The sequence below is a fragment of the Narcine bancroftii genome, chromosome 7 (assembly GCF_036971445.1).
Source record: "Narcine bancroftii isolate sNarBan1 chromosome 7, sNarBan1.hap1, whole genome shotgun sequence".
In the NCBI taxonomy this organism is placed as follows: domain Eukaryota; kingdom Metazoa; phylum Chordata; class Chondrichthyes; order Torpediniformes; family Narcinidae; genus Narcine; species Narcine bancroftii.
In genome coordinates, this window is record NC_091475.1 from 1,191,148 (window position 1) to 1,213,056 (window position 21,909).

Consider the following 21,909-nt stretch of genomic DNA (forward strand, 5'->3'; position numbering starts at 1 on the left):
TCCTTTCTCACAATCTAGCCCTTCTAGACGAAGCAGTAATTCAGTGGCACTTCTTCCAATTTAATGGGCAGTATTCAGTGCTCACTATTTGGTTTTCTAAACATTGGAGAAATCAGATATGAATTGGGTGACTGGTTGGCAAAACGCTTTCTTTCAGTCAACTGAAATGACCCTAAAATTCTGTCATCTGTCAGTTTTATTCTCATCTCACTCTGACCTCTCTTTCTTTGGCTTCATATATCCCCTACCAATGCCTAGCATAAAATTATCAGGATATCATAGCTACTTCTGAACAGGTATTCTTGCTAGTTTCAGCTCAGAGTTTGATCTTGAATACAGGTTTTTACCTGAACTGCAACTTGCGTCCATCCGCACCTATGACTGAATTTTTTTTTTAAAATAAGTAAAAATATAAAATTGAAATGGTTTATGTTGTATTGGACAAACTATAAAACTATAACAGGGCACGTAAGAGACAAAACGTGCATAAATTACTTTGTTAGTCGGTGTCCCAGTGTCCATAGGCTAGGCGTGGCCATTTTGATTCCTGTGCACATGTGCAGTGGCTTTGCATATTGGAGTTCGGTTGCTGCATGCACAGTGGCTTCGTGTATTGGAATTTGGTTGGCATATGCGTGAGAGTTAAGAGTGCAAATTCAATATTGTCAGGGCATTTAACTCTTGCGCATGTGCCAACCGAACTCCAAAATCAAACCCACCGAAGACCTTCTGCATGTGCACAGGAATCAACTTGGCTGCGCCCAGCTGATGGATCCTGGAATGCTGACTAACAAAGAAAGTACACACCTTTGGCCCTTACGTACCCTGTATTTTTATAGTTTATCAAATACAACATTTGATTAAAAATTTGCTTTAAGACTTAGGTACTCCACGCACAAGGGCAAAATTCTGTCTTGCATCCATTTCGAGATGCGTCCAATTATTCGGTCCCAATTACAGTCATAAGTCTAAACCTTTTGTATTTCTTTTCATTAATGTGGCAGTACCTTGAGTTTTGATTTATGCTTCAAATTAATGGTATTTCACTTTATTTTAATTTCTAGTTTCTATAATAACTGTTACCTGAACAACTTTTATCTGTTCTCTTTCCTTCCACCTCTCCATCTCTGCAACTTAAAACACAATTGTTTCTTACCTTTCCAGTTATGATGAAGAGTCCTTGTTTTGGAAGATTGTCGTATCTTTTCCATTGATGCTTCTTAACCCATTGAACACTTAGAACTTTCATTGTTTTTGTTTTGGGTTACCACACCACTATGCTGTGAGTTGAAACCTACATCTCCCCATGAACATGATGGAGATCGATCCTGTAGTGACTGTGTTTCATTTAAAAAGGAGCTAGGATCACCTACACAATAACATTCTGTACTGTATTTTCATTCTCATTGTACTGAGAAAACTATACATTACACAACATAATGCACCATCTGCCATATTTTTGTCTATTCATTGAACCTATTTATAATCCCTTAACTTGGTCTTTGTGCCTTCCTAACAACCAACACAAACTAATCCTCATATTCGAAAATATGGCTGCAATATAGTCCCTTCAAGTAAGTCATTTATGTAGAGTTCACATAAATTGGTGTGGACTAGAAGGGTCGATACGGCCTCTTTCCGAACTGTAGTTGTTATATGGTATGGGTCAGATACAGCAATGAGCTCTCTGAACCCTTCTCCATTAACAATGGCGTGAAGCAAGGCTGTGTTCTCGCACCAACCCTCTTTTCAATCTTCTTCAGCATGATGCTGAACCAAGCCATGAAAGACCTCAACAATGAAGACGCTGTTTACATCCGGTACCGCACGGATAGCAGTCTCTTCACTCTGAGGCGCCTGCAAGCTCACACCAAGACACAAGAGAAACTTGTCCGCAAACTACTCTTTGCAGACGATGCCGCTTTAGTTGCCCATTCAGAGCCTGCTCTTCAGCGCTTGACGTCCTGTTTTGCGGAAACTGCCAAAATGTTTGGCCTGGAAGTCAGCCTGAAGAAAACTGAGGTCCTCCATCAGCCAGCTCCCCACCATGACTACCAGCCCCCCCACATCTCCATCGGGCACACAAAACTCAAAACGGTCAACCAGTTTACCTATCTCGGCTGCACCATTTCATCAGATGCAAGGATCGACAACGAGATAGACAACAGACTCGCCAAGGCAAATAACGCCTTTGGAAGACTACACAAAAGAGTCTGGGAAAACAACCAACTGAAAAACCTCACAAAGATAAGCGTATACAGTGCCGTTGTCATACCCACACTCCTGTTCGGCTCCGAATCATGGGTCCTCTACCGGCATCACCTACGGCTCCTAGAACGCTTCCACCAGTGTTGTCTCCGCTCCATCCTCAACATTCATTGGAGCGCTTTCATCCCTAACGTCGAAGTACTCGAGATGGCAGAGGTCGACAGCATCGAGTCCACGCTGCTGAAGATCCAGCTGCGCTGGATGGGTCACGACTCCAGAATGGAGGACCATCGCCTTCCCAAGATCGTGTTATATGGCGAGCTCTCCACTGGCCACCGTGACAGAGGTGCACCAAAGAAAAGGTACAAGGACTGCCTAAAGAAATCTCTTGGTGCCTGCCACATTGACCACCGCCAGTGGGCTGATATCGCCTCAAACCGTGCATCTTGGCGCCTCACAGTTTGGTGGGCAGCAACCTCCTTTGAAGAAGACCGCAGAGCCCACCTCACTGACAAAAGGCAAAGGAGGAAAAACCCAACACCCAACCCCAACCAACCAATTTTCCCCTGCAACCGTGTCTGCCTGTCCCGCATCGGACTTGTCAGCCACAAACGAGCCTGCAGCTGACGTGGACATTTACCCCCTCCATAAATCTTCGTCCACGAAGCCAAGCCAAAGAAAAAGGCCCAGTACTAATTCTTGTGGAACCCCACCAATTATGGTCTGCCACCCGTTCATTGCATGTTTTTTTAAACTTTTTTATCAATCCTCTTTCTAAGCTAGCATTTACCTCCCACAATATTCTGTTGTCTTGTTGAATGCCACTCAGAAATTCTAATAGACTGCAATCATTTGCTTGTAGTGGCAGCTTAACTGCCACTGAAAGAACACACAACCAGACGGGTTGAGCTCAGTGAGCAGAAAACTGGTTTATTGCTAGCTGCTGGGCTGGACTTGTACTCCCAGCCTGGACCTGGCTGAGAACCACATTGGGGGACACCGACATCACTCGGGCGTCACGTGGACCCCAGCACGGGCTTCTGAGCCCGGTGCTGAGAAGAAGGGGAAACCCCCCCCCACCCAACGGCACCATTTTGGCCGCTAGCTCCGCCGCGTGGATTACAAGCAGGGACAGTTCGTCTCCCTAGTGGCATGCCGCCACATACCCCCACCCCCCCCCCCTCAGAACTGGCGTCAATGTCTTTTTTAACTGGGTGGCCTCGCTTCTTGGGCTGGGCCACAATCACTGGTTCGGTGGAGTCAAGGTGAGCTGGCTTCAGCCTGTCCACAGTAAACAGCTCCTGCCTGTCGTCGATGTCCAGCGTGAATGTAGACCCTGAATTCTGGACAACCCTGTACGGCCCCTCATAAGGTCTCTGCAGAGGTGCTACGGGTGGGTTCCGCCAAATAAAAACATACTCTACGGAGTGCAGTTCGCTGGGGACGTAAGATGGCTGTGTGCCATGTCTGTGCAGCGGTGGGTACGTGAAGGAGTCCAAGTGGGCCCAGAGGTGGGAAAGTAACTCGTGCGGTGACCACTGGGGGTTATGAGGTGTGTTGATGAACTCACCTGGCAGCGCCATAGACCAGCACAGCTGATGACACCTGCAGATCCTCCTTGGGCATGGAGCAGATGCCCAGGAGCACCCAAGGCAGTTCATCCACCCAGTCGAGACTGGTGAGTCGGGCCATAAGTGCTGACTTAAGATGGTGGTGCAGACGCTCAACCAGCCCATTGGTCTCCAGGTGATAGGCCATGGTGCAGTGTAGCTCTATCCCCCGAACTATTGACGAGCTGTGCCCAGAGCGCAGAGGTGAACTGGGCGCCCTGATCGCTGGTGAGGTGAATTGGAACGCCGAACCGGGCAACCCAACCGTGCAACAGAACTCGGGAGCAGGAATCCGTGGAGACATCCAGCATCGGGATTGCCTCGGGCCAACGACTGGTGCAGTCTACCACCATGAACAAGTAACGGTGGCCCTGGGAAACTGGTAAGGGCTCGACTATGTCCACGTGAATGTGGCTGAGCCATTTCCGGATGTGCTCAAACTCTTGTACGGGTGCTCTGTTGTGCCTGTGCACCTTGGACATCTGGCAGTGGGTGCATGTTCTGACCTAGCTCGCGATCTGCTTCTGCAGCCCATGCCAGACAAACTGCTCTGCCACCATACAGACTGTGGACCTGATGGACGGGTGCAAAAGCCTGTGGATGTGATGGAAGACTTACCTGCGCCACTGGTTGGGAACCACTGGCCGTGAGGTGCCTACGGAGACATCACACAGGACGGTGCCTTCACCGCCAGGAGTCGTGAGGTCTCGGAACCACAGGCCCGCGATGGCAGTCCTGAAGGCTCGCGTCTCCTCATCGGACTTCTGGTCATGGGCAAGCTGGTTGAAGTCGAGGCCGGGTGTCAGCGCGCAGATGGCCGGTCGTGAGAGTGCCTCTGCGTGGCCAAACCAGGTCTCTGGCTCCTGAACCCAGAGGTCAGGCAGCTTGACGGCTATAGCACTGATCCCAGGTTCGCTCATGTTGGGTTCAAAGACATTTGAACCAGTCGGGGTCACCAATTGTAGCAGCAGCTACACCGCTATTGAAAGAATGCACAACCAGACAGGTTGAGCTCAGTGAGCAGAAAACTGGCTGCCGGGCTGGACTTATACTCCCAGCCCGGACCTGGCTGAAAACTGCGCTGGGGTCGCTGACGTCTCTCGGGCGTCACGTGGTCCCCCAGCGTGGGCTTCTGAGCCTGGTGCTGAGAAGAAAGGGAAACCCCCACCCCCCGACGGCGCCTTTGGCTGGCTGCCCTGCCATGTGGATTACGAGCGGGGCCGGTTCGCCTACCTAGTGGTGAGTCGCCACATGCTCCCCTTTATTTACTCTGATCATAACATCCTCCAAAACATGAATGTTTGTAAAACAAGATTTTTCTTTCTCTTTCATGATCTTCTGACTACCTTATGGTAATTCCTTCAAATGTATTTTCTCAACCAATAGTCCGTGAATTCAATAACTTATAGCTTCTCGCTTCCTGCCTTCTTCCTCTCTTAAATATTGTTGTTACATTTCCACTTTTCCGGTCTGCTGGCACATTTCCAGAATCTCAAGCATTTAGGAAGATCACAACAAATGTTGACAATCGAAGAATTGCAAATGCTGGAAATCTGAATTAAAGGTAGAAACTGCTGGAAATATTCAGAAGGTCAAGTAGCATCTGTGGAAAGGGAAACAGAATTAAAGTTCCGAGCCAAAAACATTTCATCAGAACTGGGAAAAATGGACAGAGGGTCCAAAATTATATGCTTCTCTTATGGAAGCTTTAAAAACACTTTTTCATCTATTTTTATCATTCTTGGTAGTCTATGTCTACATTTTTTTAACTCATTCTTTACTAAACTTTTCCCATTTTTCTGGCCTACCACTCCGTCTTTTCTTTAAACATCTTTTGCACCATTAGTTAGCTCTAATGGATCATCCTTTTATTAGTTTTTTTTTATCTCCAGAGGAATAGATCTTTTAAGAATTACAAAATATTTCCTTATCAGCAACTTCCATCTTTTCTTTTAACCAATGTGTCCTATTCTCACAAGCCACTTCTGTAATTTCCTGACCTGCTTCTTTCTGACCTAATTCAGAACTGATTTAAATCATTGGTCTTGACTCCACTTTCCTGACTGATTCCTGACTCTTCTATAATACATAAAGCCCCCAGTCCTCCATGGTAGTGAATTCCAAGAATGTGCAAACCTCTGAGAGAAGAACCTGCTTCTCATCTCTGTCTGTAAAATGTTGAAGCTTTCTGTACCCTGTCTTGCTCAGTCACATCCTTCCGATAGTATAGTGACCAGAATTGCACACAGGTGTATCCTTGGACAGCTGTCGTTGACAAGATAATAGGAATGTTAACTACATTTCCCATTTTTTGACTCCATCCATCTTGCAAAATATGCAAACATTTATCTCTCTCATTACCTTCTATACCTTCATGCTAACTTTGTATTTCTCATCAAATCTCTGAGGACCAATGTTCATTTGCTTCAGATTATTTGTATCCTTCAGATCATATTCTGTATTTCCTACGAATATTAATAATCTGTACTCTATATTCATTTACACACTTCATGCTTTGAAATTGGAGCAAATTACACCCACATTTTCATATGCAAATCATCCACAAAGATTATTGTTCAAGATTAGAGAGTTGTAGTAATTTTATAATGTTTACCAATGCAGTACAAGAGCTCAAGAAGCTGAAAATAGACCTGGAAGTTAACTTGAACCTAGAAGCCTAGCCTGGGACCCCATTGTCATGGAGTATTTTGTTCCAAGGTATCTCCTTCCTCTGTCCCTACCAGCCCCAGTCGAATCCCTAGTCTAGGTTGAGCCTCTATATCTAGTGCTGGGAGAACCCCTGGGTGCCCAATAAGGTCGAGGGTTGGCTTCACTGATCTATCCAGTGGCTGGATATGGTCCTCAGTCCATAGGTTATGTGCCATGGCATTAATTGGAGTTGTTTTAAAAGGAAAATCAATTGAAAACAACAGACCATATGGAAATGTACTCTATAATAAGTCTTGTTTTGCTAAGTGTTTAGCAGTTTGTCTGCTGGGAACATTTGCCAAAAGCTTGCCTTCTTTGTTATGAATGTACGTATTGACTGGTAAATCCTTTTTCTCCCACATTTGTTACACCAGAACTATTTCGTAAAGGAAAAATTCTAAAAATATATATTTATTAGTGTTTTACAGAAGGGAACCTGATCTAGGAAAACATGAATGTGGATATTTTGATGTATAGATAATATTTTCTCCATTGAAACTTTTATACAGAAAATTATTAAAGAACTCGAGGATCCTCAACACATGCCTGTGAATGAACATTCTGCTGACCTTCCAGTTCACAATGTTGGGAGAAAATGGGTAACAGTGATTTCTTTCATCATTCCTGTGCTAATTATTGTTCCCTGTCTTATCTTCATGGAGTTTCTCATTACCATTGTTAAGTTTTGAAACAGAACTCAGTAACTGGCATCATCACCCCAAGAATAATTAAGAAGTTTAGCAATGAAAATAGCACTTGAAAATAAAGAGTGAAAGTAGCACGAATCCTTTCTGCAGAAAATTCCTGCTGACCTATCACTTTTGCCCTTCTGATATGAATTAGATTTTGTACGATGCAAAATGTTAAACTCTCATCTTTTACAAATCCCTCCATGTTTCACCCAATCCCTTCAACTGAAACTCCTCCAAGTTGAACAGCACACCACTTTCCGTCACTATGATGGATATCCACAACTAATGCATGGAGGCTGTAATGAGTTACAAATCCAACTGTGACTCTCTTTTAGAACTTTTTAGCTGAAATTCCATCACGTATTCTTGATCAATGTAATATCTAATCCTCCTACACAAACCGAGAACAGTAACTGAGATAAAAGTACAATCTTCATTCACATTCGTGTTTTTAAAGTAGAATTTCTGTATTTCAAAGAAACAGCTAATGTAACAAAGTTCAATCAAAAATGTTGGCATTGTAGCATTCACGCTACACGGGCAAGGAGAATAATGACACATGCATCAAATCCTTGAAGTCAAGACTGTTTTATTGCACGAGCCGTCATGTTTATATGGGCCACAGGGACTGACATCAGGGCCCTGCGTTATCGGAGCGCCGGCCTGAGTTTGGCCGGCATTCCCGTCTTCCTGCCATGCGGGAGGTCATCCAGGATGATGGCCGGTGTCACCCACAGGTCCACACGGTCACCGCGTTCGTCAGCCATTTTGGGGGCTGATCCGTGTCCAGGTTGCTACACGACCCCATGTCCCCCAGAACCGAGCCATTGACCGTTGACTTGGGCTGTCTGCCCTTGCATTGCTGGGAAGGAGTGGAGACTGCTGGTTATGGTCCAGCTATGCCGATTTCAGCCAGTCGACTGTAAAGATCTCCATACTGTCGATGTTGAAGACAAAAGTGGAGCCATTGTCCCCCCCTCGTAGGGTCATTGTAGGGGAGACTGGTGTGCGCCCCTTCACACGAACACATACTGAGAAGTCTTTAAGTCCCTGGGAATGTTTTGTTGGGGCTGGCCGTGTGGTGGGGGTTGTTGCAGGACCAGAGACCCCAGTTTTCACTGCAAGTTTTCAAGGGTGGCCGCGGGTCTTCTGGGCATTTTTCAGGGACCAGAAACTCTCACAGAATGATTAAGGGTGCGCTGTACACCATCTCTGCCAACAAGGCATTGAAGTCTTCCTTCAGTGTGGTGAGAATCCCAAGAAGGACACAAGGCAGTTTGTCCCACTAGTTAGGACCCTTGAATCAGGCCATCAAGGCTGCCTTCAGGTGCCTATGAAACTGCTCCACCAACCCATTGGCCTGAGGGTGGTATGCTGTGGTATGGTGGAGCTGTGTCCCCAGAAGTTAGCCAATGCTGCCCAGTGTTAAGTTGTGTCCCCCTGTCTGAGGTGCTCTGCGACCCAAAATCTGGACATCCATAAATCAATGAGTGCCCTGGCACAGATTTCTGCGATGGTATCAGTCAGCGGGACTGCCTCAGGCCACCTGATGGAGCGTTGGACTGTAGTGAGCAGGTATTTCAACCCACAGGAAACTGGTAGCGGCCTCACTATGTCAATGTGTATGTGGCTGAACCTGCACTGTGCTGGTTTAAAAGTGTGTGGATGCCTTTGAGTGAGTCTGCACTTTTGAGGACTGGTAGTTTGTGCAAGTCTTGGCCCACTGGCTGACCTGCTTATGAAGGCTGTGCCAGACAAACCTGCGAGCCACCATCTTGATTGTGGCCTGGATTGCAGGATGCACCAGGTTGTGTATGATGTCAAAAACCTGGCAACTCCATGTGTCCAGGACAATGGGGCGAAGGCTGCCACTGGAGACATCACACAGCAATGTCAGGTTACCTGGGCCAATGGGGACATCTACTATCGTGGTTTTTTGATGTCCAAAATTGAGTCAGGAAATGCGGAGAATTCTTCAGAAAGATTTAAGACTTTATTTGCAAACAAAAGCTGTGACTAATCAAAGCCTGGACACTGAAATGCCCATTGCTATGAGACACTGCCCTTTTTTTAATATGATAGTCCTGACTTAATCACATTTCTGCACCCAATCATTCATAACTTCATAAGGGACGTCATCCCTTAGCTCACCACAATTATTTTCATTATTCTCCACCCATTGATCTAATCATGTCTAGAGCCATGTGTTTCATCATATCCTGCCTTCTTATCATTACTGTGGCCTTGTGTAGTAAATTCATAATTGATTATTACTTTGGTAACATCGTGTGTGTAAATTGTTACATAGTAATGGTAGTTCATGTGGTTTATTTTCCATACTACCACCCTGAGACCAGAGATGGCAGTCCTATACTCGGGGACCTCAGGATCCTGCTGCAGCGCTCTGGCAAGGCCCACGTAGTTGATCCCTGGGACAGGGCATGTACCGACACGATTGCGGGCATGACAGAGCATCAGCTACCACATTAATTTTCCCCACGATGTGCTGTATGTCCATGGTAAATTTGGAAAAGTGTCTCTGATGTCGGGCTGACCACAGGTCCGAAACTTTATGAAAGGGAAAGGTGGCTTGTGATTGAATTGCTGACCCTCCAAAAAGTAACGGAAATGTCTTACCACCTGGTACAACACCAATAGCTCTTGGTCAAAAGTGCTGTATTTGAGCTCTGGTAGGCAGAGGTGCCTGCAGATAAAGGCCAGGGGTTGCCACTGGTCTTCAATAAGCTGTTCCAGTACTCCTCCTACCGTTGTGCTGGAGGTATCCACTGCCAGAGCGGTAGGTGTCTTTGGTCTAGAATGGACCAGGAGGGTGGCATTTGCCAGCACGTCTTTGGCGTTCTGCAATGCCCTAGATGACTTATTGTCCCAGATGATGTCCGTTGACTTGCCCGCCATCAGAGCGAAGAGTGGGTGCATGTTGCGGGCTGCTGCTGGTATGAATCTGTGGTAAAAGTTTATCCTACCAGCGAATTCCTGTAGCCCTTTTACTGTATGTGGCTTGGTGAAAAGCCAGACCACCTTGACTTTTTCAGGGAGGGGTGTTTCCCTGTGTTTGTTTGTTCTATGCTGCAGGAAGTCAACAGTGTCCAGGCTGTTAATTGTCAGCCCGAACTCTCACAATCGGGTGGGCGGCGTGGTCTTTGTAGCTGCTGCATGAGGATATCGTCCAAATAGATGAATGCAACTGGGAGGTTCCAGCCCACTGCTTGCCCCGTGCTTTGGCTCGGCCGCAGAAAACTGTGACGCCACTGTCGAGGGGAACTCTGCCAGGAAGCGGGTGAACTGTTCTAGAGTCCAGGTGGGGGGGGGGCGGGTAGTTTGGCTTCCCTCAGAGGTAGATTCTGAAAAATTCTGGCATTTACCAGGCACTGTCCCTTGAGATCCACAAGCAGACAGTGGAGTGGGGATGAAGGAAGTCGACCTCCAGGAGCGGTTGCACCTCTGCTGCGAACGTAAAAGTCCATGTAAACCAACTGTTGCCAAACCAGAGGGGGAAGGTGTGGGTACCAAAAGTCCAGATGGCAGAGCTGGGCCCTGCTTGCTGTTGTGGGTGTCGAGGCCTGTGGGGGTAGGACACTTATCTTGGCACCGGTGTCGACTAGGAAACGCCTGCCTGACAAGGATGCTCAAACATAGAGGAGGTTATGACGTGAGCCAGTGATGGTTAGCCAGGGTGGGCGTTGTCGACAGGCCTCCGCACCCCATCACTGATGAGAGTAGCAGAATTGTCCCAGGTATTAAATTGCCTCTCCACTGGTCGTGGTCTCACGGTCAGCTGTTCGTGGGGCTTGCTGATGTGGTCTACAATGGTGTTGGTATCCTTCTTCGATCTCCAGGGCAAGTTTGCCTGGGCCACGAGCCTCCAAGGGTCATTGAATTCCTTGCCCATGAGCGAGAGTTGGATATCCTTGGACAACTGCTCCAAAATTATCTGCTCGAAGAGCAGGCAAGGCTTATGGCTCTCAGTCAAAGCGAGCATCTTGCTCGTTAGGGCGGACAGGGACCTGTCCCCCAATCCATCTTTATGTTGCAATCAGGTGACCTTCTTGCACCAGGAGAGCCCAAAAGCGCAGGTTAACAGCTCTTTGAGGGTCATGTATTTGCCTTGCTCTGGAGACTGCCGTAGGAAGTCTACGACTCTTGCCACTTTCTTGATTGAGTACGCTCATGACTTAGAAGTAGTGGGTGTCATTGGCGCCAATGTGTCGAAGCTGGAACTGAGCCTTGGGCTGCTCGAACGACATGTGTGGTTGCGACACCCAAAACGTTGGGAGCCTGAGTGAGACCGTGTAGATGCTCTCTGGCTCCGCCTGGTCCGTCATCTTTAGGTCCAACTGCTGGTTGGACTGTCGGGGTCACCAACGTAGCGTTCATACTACGTGAGCGTGGAGAAGAACGACACACACCAAAACCTTGAAGTCGTAGCTAATTTATTGCACTGGCCAACACATTTATTTGGACCCCAGGCACTGACGACAAGGTCCTGTGTCATTGGAACCTTGGCCTGGGATTGGCTGGCATTCCTGCCACAGTTCCCATCTTCCCGCTGTGTGGGAGGTCAGCCGAGATGCAGGATGACATGATAAAAGAAGACATACTTCTGTCAGATGAGGAAGTCCCTGAGCCACAAGAGGATATGCAGCTACCTATGTTTAAAAAGGAGGAATAGGTACCTTCTTCCACTCAAACTGCAGCCAAACAGACAGGAAAATGTGCAGTTTGTGTATCCCTTTCTTATTCATAAAATCGACACCAAATCTACATTGAATGGATTTTTTTTGAATCAGAATTTGGATATAAATTTATATAAGGACATTGCATTGCAGAACCACGGGTCATAAATGCAAATTAGATATTGAAATTATAATATAGGAAACTTGCATTAGTGGCAGATGGGAAAAGGCTAGCCAGTCCATCCAGTGGTTGAACATTGTGACTTATCAACCATCACATTTTAGATTTTCTCTTGTGATTTCTGCTGAAAGGTTTTACCAGAACTTCATATTTTCCTTCAAAAAATGCTCTGTGCTAATATGTTACAAGCATTTTCTGAATCTATTCCTAAATCTAATCTTTGAACATTTCTTCGAATCTTCAAAATAATTAGATACTTAAATTCATGATTATGATGCCTTACCAAGGTGTCTTGAAGATGTGTGGAACTTTTTAACTATGAATAGATTTTCAAACAATGCATCTGATGGGTGTATAATATATTTTTCTGATTGATGTTATTGCACAGAAAATAATTGAGGGGATGGACAAATATGAACAAATGACACCACATAAAGAGCTGAAACAGCCCCTCCTCCTTAATCTCCATGACAATATTACTCAGCGGACACATCACCTGAAGGTACTTTAGGTTTTTTTGTCTGTTTATGTGTGTTATTCACCCTCTCAGTGGTTGCACATGGCTGAGAGTTATCGTAAGTGTACTCTGTATAATCTAGTTGTTGTTTAATTTCTGACAAATCTGTTCAGCAATGTCTGACTTTGGGTTCATCCTCTTGCTGTAAAACTCCTCTGAGTCCCACAAAACTCTTACTGTAAACCATTCTAGAGAACATTTGAATAAACCTTTGATTTCTTGCACTGTCAGAAATTAACTGTAGCTCAATTCTCTGGGTAATTATTCCGCTTTTGAATATTATTTTGATTTTTACATCTCAAAGTAATTTCAACAATCAGTGCAATCTTTTTTCAACATTCATAGAACAAACAGTCTGTTTTATTTCCCTCCCACCCCACCCGGCCCCCAAACACATAACCAGACCATTTATACATTATGTAAATACAAGTGGAGTTCAGAGCCCCCACCAGAAACCTAAAAAAGGACAGCCTAATTAACTAAATAACCCAAGTAAGAAATTTAAAAAACTGAAAGAAAAATCAAACTAAAATAAAACAATCTTTTAAAAAAGGCTAAAAAAGAAAATGTGCACGTCACCTACATGTCCTTAACTCCAATCCTTTCCCTACTAAAGCAGATTTTTATAATATCCATATTTCATGGGAAGGGAAAGCTAGTCAATCTACATACCCATGTATTTCAGATATGGCTGCCGCACTTTAACGAACATGTCATGCTTCCGGAATACAGTTCTGCATGTCCACATTCCATCATGTGGTGTTTAGTTGGGAGTCAGACTTGCTAACGCCAAGGCAACCTTCACAAACTGAATTTAATATTTGAACAGTAAAAAAACTCACATTTCCAATATCTCCCAGAAGGATCTTGTGGAAAATCGACTTTTGTAATTTTTTTCAAAATGTCCCCCAGTTCTTCCCAGAAGGATCTCACCTTTCTACGAAGCCAGGTGGAGTGGAGAAAAGTTCCAACCTCCACACCGTTCCACACCTAAGGCATTTCTGAAATTTCCAGCTTTGATTTGTTATTTTTGTGGTGTGAGGTACAGCTGATGCAAAAGGTTATATTGCACCAACCTGTATCTGACGTTGATGACCCCAGTCACACTGTCCAGACACAGGCCTTGCCACCATTCTTCACTGATTGTTGTGCCCAAGTCCGACTCCCATCTCTCCCTCGACCTGTGTAAGCCTAGCTTCGGGCCCTCACTTTGGAATATGTAATACATTTGAGAAATAATTTTACACACATTGCCTTGTTGGATTAGTATCTCCACGTTACTTGACCTAGCAGGGTCATAGATGGTCCTAATTTTTCCCTTAAAAAAATCTTATTTGCAGATAGCAGAAGAATGTTCTATTAGACAGACCATATGTGTTTCTCAACTGCTTGAATGACATGAGCTTTCTTTGCTTGTAACAGTCCTTGATACACCTGGTCCCTTTCTGGCACCAGGTATCGAGGATCTTATTATCCACAGTCAAGGGTATCGACTTGTTCAGGGTCAAAGGTGTTTTGGGAGATATCCCCACTTTCCATCCAATACACTGGTTTATTTTTTTGCCATATCTGAAGAATATGCTTTAGTATGGGGTTATCTGTTTTCTTTAAAATTAATGTGGTGTACCATTTGTATATAAATTCTCCCACCATCTTTTCACCTATTGCATTTAGTCCAATTTGTGACCAGGAGGGGAGAACCCCCCCACCCCCCAACCACCAAAGAGGGAGGTGATAAACTTTGCCTGGGCTGTCAATAATTTTTTTTTTATCTGGTAATTTTAACCCCTCCCTAAATTGTGATCCCATATTAACTTTTCCATAGAGATTCTCGCCATCTTACCATTCCACAGGAACCTTATGACACATCCACCAAGCATCTTAAAGAAAACCCATAACAATGAATTGGGTAACAACTGAAAAAGATACTGAAGTTTTGGAATCACCTTCATTCTGATAGTTCGCTCTGCCCACCAATGTTATGGGCAGAATCCTCCATCTATCAAGGTCCTCCTCAATATTCCGGAGCAAAGGGAGATAATTAAGTTTGTATAAGTTGCGTAAATCTTTATCTATTTTTACCCCCAGGTATTGGAGTGTAAAATCTGTCAAAGGCATAATTTCAATATCACAACTGAACTTCTGTTTTCTGGACTTTTTTCTTTCACAATGGTTTACGATCTTGTCTTATATAGTCATTTCATTGTAATGTAATCATTCTATATTTTAACTTAAAATTAATAATTAATCAGCCATTCATTAAATCTGTGATCAAAGGCAATAGATTTGGATGTGCCAGTTATGAAGAACTTAACTATTCATAGTCATATTGTTAGGATTCTGCAAAGGGTTTATTATACTGGAAACTCCAAAGAAACTTGAATGTTCATATACAGTACATAGATCATTAAAATATCATAGACTGGTTCAAAAAATAATCAAAAAGGCAAATGGACACCATTATATCGAGAGAAGAATTGACAAATATTTTGTCAAGCTACATAAATCTCTGGGTTAGACCTGATGTGGATTGCAGTAATTAATTCTATGCACCTTGCCTGAGTTTATGATGGAGGAATACTCTAGAATTACCAGCATGGTATCTGGATTCCAAAAAGCTTAAATTACAAAAATCTATGGCTGAAACTCAGACTGTATCACAGTGTAGTAGCTCATGGGAAAGTGATGGGGTAGATAAAGAAGCGATTTCTTCTGACTGGAGAGTCAAGGTCGAATGGGCATTGTTTTAAAATTAGAATCAGGCCTTTCAGGGCTGAAATTATTAGGTTAAATTGAGACCTACAACATGGCAATAGGCCCTTCCAGTCCACAAACCCCAATTAACAGTATGTTTTGAAGGGAATCGGATATTCTGGAGGATACCCAGGCAGACAGAAGGAGGATATACAAACTTTTTACTGATAGCACTGGTGCTGTATAGAATTGCCTGAACCTTCCTGCCCTTAGAAAACACCTTAACACTCCAAACACCTATTTGTAAAAAAAAAAAACAGTTGACACAAGCTTAATTTTAAACCTGGAACAGAGGAATTTTGGCTAACTAAATTTTTCAAGAATACAGTATTGGGAAAGGGCACATTTATGGAATTAATGGTGGAATAGGTTAAAATGGCTAAATAGATTATTGAGATTCTTGTACTTTTTTCTCTCCATTTCCTCAATCCAAGTTGTTGAGAGAAAACAATTTTATGAAAAATTGAATACCTTGCTGCTGTTCCAGGTAATACACGGCTTCGAACCTGCTAAGGTCGAGCAGGAAATGATGAAAACTTTACCAGTGGCAAAGTATCTTAATCTTACACTTCCTTTGTCTGAGATTGATGAGAAACGATTGGCCAGTATTCAAGATCTGATGTACTACTGTACCAGTGGTAAGATATTACGACCCAGCTTTCTCATTCCATTATTTTAGTCAGATGTTTTCCTAATTTTGCTGTTTATTTATATTTATTAATATACTGAGATGTACAATAGGTAGGGTGGTGTAGTGGCACATCTAGTGCTCCTGCTATGTTGCAGTGCCAGAGCCTCAAGTTAGCTAATGGTCTCAGGTTCTGTCTGCATGGTTTGCCTAGTTTCCCTGTGACCGCGTGGGGTTCCTCTGGATGCTGCAGTATCCTCCCACATCTCAAAGACATGGAGATTAGTAGTGTAACTGGCAATTATAAATTTACCCAATTTCAAATTTATTATCATCTGATTGTACATCTAGAACTCTACAAAACAGCATTTCTGCAGGCCATGGTGCATCCACAGTACATCTTTGGCTTGGCTTCGCGGACGAAGATTTATGGAGGGGGTAAAAAGTCCACGTCAGCTGCAGGCTCGTTTGTGGCTGACCAGTCCGATGCGGGACAGGCAGACACGATTGCAGCGGTTGCAAGGGAAAATTGGTTGGTTGGGGTTGGGTGTTGGGTTTTTCCTCCTTTGCCTTTTGTCAGTGAGGTGGGCTCTGCGGTCTTCTTCAAAGGAGGCTGCTGCCCGCCAAACTGTGAGGCGCCAAGATGCACGGTTTGAGGCGTTATCAGCCCACTGGCGGTGGTCAATGTGGCAGGCACCAAGAGATTTCTTTAGGCAGTCCTTGTACCTTTTCTTTGGTGCACCTCTGTCACGGTGGCCAGTGGAGAGCTCGCCATATAATACGATCTTGGGAAGGCGATGGTCCTCCATTCTGGAGACGTGACCCATCCAGCGCAGCTGGATCTTCAGCAGCGTGGACTCGATGCTGTCGACCTCTGCCATCTCGAGTACCTCGACGTTAGGGGTGTGAGCGCTCCAATGGATGTTGAGGATGGAGCGGAGACAACGCTGGTGGAAGCGTTCTAGGAGCCGTAGGTGGTGCCGGTAGAGGACCCATGATTCGGAGCCGAACAGGAGTGTGGGTATGACAACGGCTCTGTATACGCTTATCTTTGTGAGGTTTTTCAGTTGGTTGTTTTTTTTAATGATCCTCTGTATAGACTTTCGGACTGATGCTTGCAGCTACCATACCACACAATGATGCAGCCAGACAGAACACTTAATTGTGCTCCAGTAAAAGGGTGTCAAGTTGGGGGTCAGTATCCTTGTCCTACTCTGTCTTCTGAGGGAGTGTAGGCACTGCTGTGCCTTCCTGACTAATGAGGAGGTGCTATGAGTCCAGGAGAGGTTGTCCTTTATATGCACCCCAAAGAACTTTGTGCTCTCCATTCTTTCCACGAAGGAACCGTTGATGTGTAGTGGAGAATGGTCAACTTTTGTCCTCTTGAAGTCCACAATGATCTCTTTGTCTTGTCCATGTTGAGACTCGGGTGGTTGTTCTCACGCCATTTTATGAGCTTTCAACCTCTTCTCTGTCATTTAACTCATCATTGTTTGCTGATAAATTGTGTTGGACCTGAATCTGGCCCCAATGCAGTCATGAGTCAGCAAACCCGAACAGTCGTGGCCTGGGCTCAAATAGCTGAGCTGCACCAGTGCTCAATGTGATGGGCTTGAGGTTTTTCTACTAATCCAGACAGATTGTGTTCTTTCCATCAAGAAATCCAGTGGCAGTGAGGGCTGTTGAGTCCACTTTATCCAACATCCTCTGAGCTATTATCATGTTAAACACTAAGCTGAAGTCAATGTACCTCAGCCTGGGGTATGAGGCATATAAGATTGATTTTGGTGGGGGGAGGGTCACAGGAAATGATATTTTGGGAGTTATAAAAAGTGGGTTCAGTTGATGGTCCAGCCATATGCTGAAATAACTGATCATTAAGAAACTGCTTTATCCAAAATCCTGATGAGAAAATTATCTAAAACTATTTGATGCTCCACTACAATTGCTACACACACACACACACACACACACACACACACACACACACACACACACACACACACACACACACACACACACACACACACACACACACACACACACACACACACACACGATATATATGTATGTGTGTGTATATCTACGGCTCCTAGAACGCTTCCACCAGCGTTGTCTCCGCTCCATCCTCAACATCCATTGGAGCGCTTACATCCCTAACGTCGAAGTACTCGAGATGGCAGAGGTCGACAGCATAGAGTCCACGCTGCTGAAGATCCAGCTGCGCTGGATGGGTCACGTCTCCAGAATGGAGGACCATCGCCTTCCCAAGATCGTGTTATATGGCGAGCTCTCCACTGGCCACCGAGACAGAGGTACACCAAAGAAAAGGTACAAGGACTGCCTAAAGAAATCTCTTGGTGCCTGCCACATTGACCACCGCCAGTGGGCTGATATCGCCTCAAACCGTGCATCTTGGCGCCTCACAGTTCGGCGGGCAGCAACCTCCTTTGAAGAAGACCGCAGAGCCCACCTCACTGACAAAAGGCAAAGGAGGAAAAACCCAACACCCAACCCCAACCCACCAATTTTCCCTTGCAACCGCTGCAATCGTGTCTGCCTGTCCCGCATCGGATTTGTCAGCCACAAACGAGCCTGCAGCTGACGTGGACTTTTACCCCCTCCATAAATCTTCGTCCGCGAAGCCAAGCCAAAGTTATCTATATATATTTTTGGGATCAAAAGTCCATAGTTCTTTTCCTCTTTTAATATTTTGTGTATCTGCCAGTTCCATTTTTGCCTTAAAAATGTAGAGTGACTTTTGATTTTGCAAAACTAAAAAAGAATCAAAGCATTATCCTTTATTTCTAGCATCAAGGAAGAGTTGCCATTATGAAGGGTAACGTTCTTGTACTACCACCTAAATCCACATTATATATTCTGCTGGTTAAGGATATCAAAGATGTAATTGTACAAGCGATGTACAAACTGTCGATGAACACCAGAAAAAAACATGTTAATTTGTTCCATATTACATCACAATTTATGGGACATTACCACTTTAACTTGAAAATGGGTTTACCATTACTTGACAAATTGTAGTTCAAAAGTATTTTGGAACATACTTGTGGGAGGTGCGAAAAAATCAAAGGAAAACCAGGAATTTTCATTCTATTACACTTGTATAATGTGATTCATGATCTTAACTGTATTATCTTCTTGTCTCGAGCAGAGACCCAGAAATCCAAAAAGTAATAGAAATAGCATAGAAAAACAGAATGAATGTTTCAGGTTAATGACCAGAGTTGATAATCTAAGTAGTTAATCGAATTGACAAGTTACAACTTTGTATGATTTTACTTAGAAAAGTTGACAAGTTCTGAAGTGAAAAGAGTTTTCAGACAATTTTTGTTTGAGAGCATGAAGTTTACCAAAGTGGATGAAAATGGAGAATTGGAAGTGAAGGAAGACATGTTAGATAAAAAGGTTGAATCGACGTATATGCCCTGGGATGACCCTGTCAGTTTTGCAAAAGAAATTGCTCATGTCCAGAAGATATACTCACAAAACAATTGTGCAGGTAATTCCTTGAAAGCAGATGAAATTTCTTAAATTGATCTGTTTTTAAAATGAATTCTTATTCTTATTATTATGTTGAATAGATACAGAGATTATAAAATTTATTTATTGCCAATGATCTCTCTGTAACTTAATCTTTTATTTAGAATTAATCAGAAAATGTTATATAATTATGGAATATCTAATTACAACCTTACAGTGATTTACTCATTGTAAATTTGGCATTAAATAGCAAATAGTGCACAAAACATTTCAACCAGGCTCTTAATATTGAAAAAATACTAAAACTTATTCTTGATCATGAATAAATGGCACGCAACTTGGATAATTTGTAAAACAATTATTGATTAATCAATGTAAAGGCAAAATACTATAAATGCTGGAAATCTGAAATCTAAAACACTGAAAATGTCCAGCAAGTCAGGTAGCACCTGTAATGAGAAAAGCTATCACCTGAAAGCTGCACTTTGTTTCTTTCTGTGAATACTCCCTGATCTTTTGACTATTTCTAGCTGTTTCTAGTTGTATAATAATCATTTTAGTATGGGTAACATTAATACTGGGCAAGCATTAAAAAATGATGTATTTACTGTTTGTCGCATTGAAAACTTTTAAAAAGTGATTTTTTTTATTGACAAAAATAATTGTTGGATGTATTTATGTGTTCAATATTTCAATTTTAGATTAGATTGTGATCATTCTTGAGGTCACCAAAATGATTAACAAGGGCAGGGGAGATGATGTTGTCTTCATGAACTTTATCAAGGCCCTTGACGAATCCCAGATGTTAGGTTGATTGGGAAGTTGGATCATGTGGGATGTAGGATGGCCACGCCATTTTGCCTCTGTGAGAACATTTCTTTACTTACTCGTCTCCATCTGCAGAAGCAGCAGATTTAGCTCGGATTTCATGGACCCCCAAATCCCAGAGACTTTCCCAAGGAAGGGCTCAGGCTCAAAACATCAACTGCCTTTTATTTCTTATATGGATGCTGTGTGACCTATGAATTACTCCATCACTATTGTGTACTGAAGACCGCAGAGCCCACCTCACTGACAAAAGACAAAGGAGGAAAGACCCAACCCCAACCCACCAATTTTCCCCTGCGACCGCTGCAACCGTGTCTGCCTGTCCCGCATCGGACTTGTCAGCCACAAACGAGCCTGCAGCTGACGTGGACTTTTACCCCCTCCATAAATCTTCGTCCGCGAAGCCAAGCCAAAGAAGAATTGTGTACTGCACTAATGCCAGCATCTGCAGTTTTTTTTTTGTTTGTTATACGTATGTCTGTCCATTCATGAATGACATTGGAAAAGTTCCAGAAGGACCATGTTCTCAGCAGTAGTTAACAACAATAAATCCTGAGCTCACAGCCATGCTCACATCCCACTCATGAATTAAAAAGAATATCTTCTTGGCCTTGCTTCAACTTCTCCTCCATATTTTAAGCCTACCATATTCTTTCTCATATCCCTGACCCAGCTCCATTAAATGTTCCTTTGCAATTTATCAAGCACCATTGAAGAGAGCTAAAAGTCATGTATGTTTTTGGATGAATACTTTAATGTTTAATTCTTCATTGTTTTTAAAATAGGTATCTGCTTCCGAGCTCTGTTAAAAACAATTACTTAATGTTGGAAATCAAAATCTTTAGAGAAAACTAGCTGCAGCATTTGTCAGACTTCATAAAATTTTGTTATTGTCAAATACACTTTAGCTTTTCTGGGAGCTTTCTTGGTAATGAAGTTGAGGTTTCATTTTTTCCCTCCCAATGGACATATCTACCAAAGTATCAGACAAGGCAGGAACATGTCCTCTGAATCTTAATAGACAGAGTTGTAGGAATTGCAGCATGTCTTGCAAGAAACCACCCAGTTCAGGTATTAATTACTATATTTATACTTTGTTTATTCATTCAATTTTAAAAATGAATTATTAGCCTATCAAAGCCTATGTGATAGGAATGTCTTTCCAGCATTGTGGACTGAAGTCAGGAATCTAATATAAAATATTTTATGAACTGACCAGCTAAAATTTGAAGAGTGAACCACAGTCAATAACTCACGAGACAGGAGTTATGTGAATAACATAGGCTTTTATTAGCAAGAGCATGGCAGTGTTCACCATCGATGAGGCTAGTCCCAATCTGAGCTGAGAGCAGTAGACAGGAACACCTATTTGCAAGCAAGGGGGCAACTTCCCCATAGACAGCCTATTGCGCCAGTCCTCCATATCAACCAACAGCAAGCAACTACAAGCATGCAATACCAAAGATCACAACACTCACCCACCCCCCTTTTAAAAAAAAAAAAAAAAAAATTGGAATTCAGCCATGACAGACTGGTAAAATAATGGACTAAGCGCTAAATTAAGAGTACACAAGTGGAGTATTTGTA

At 43.6% G+C, this 21,909-nt stretch overlaps 1 protein-coding gene across 13 annotated transcripts in view; it reads left to right on the forward strand.

Annotated features, from left to right (window-relative positions):
- The window catches only part of spag17 (sperm associated antigen 17), a 221,117-nt gene that overhangs the window by 43,145 nt on the left and 156,063 nt on the right, over positions 1-21,909 (forward strand). For all 13 annotated transcript variants that reach the window (XM_069888414.1, XM_069888425.1, XM_069888424.1 and 10 more), the window contains 4 exons: positions 7,037-7,126; positions 12,483-12,596; positions 15,853-16,003; positions 19,298-19,513. In XM_069888414.1, coding sequence (XP_069744515.1) covers positions 7,037-7,126; positions 12,483-12,596; positions 15,853-16,003; positions 19,298-19,513 — 571 coding nt within the window. The remainder of the gene's footprint in view (positions 1-7,036; positions 7,127-12,482; positions 12,597-15,852; positions 16,004-19,297; positions 19,514-21,909) is intronic.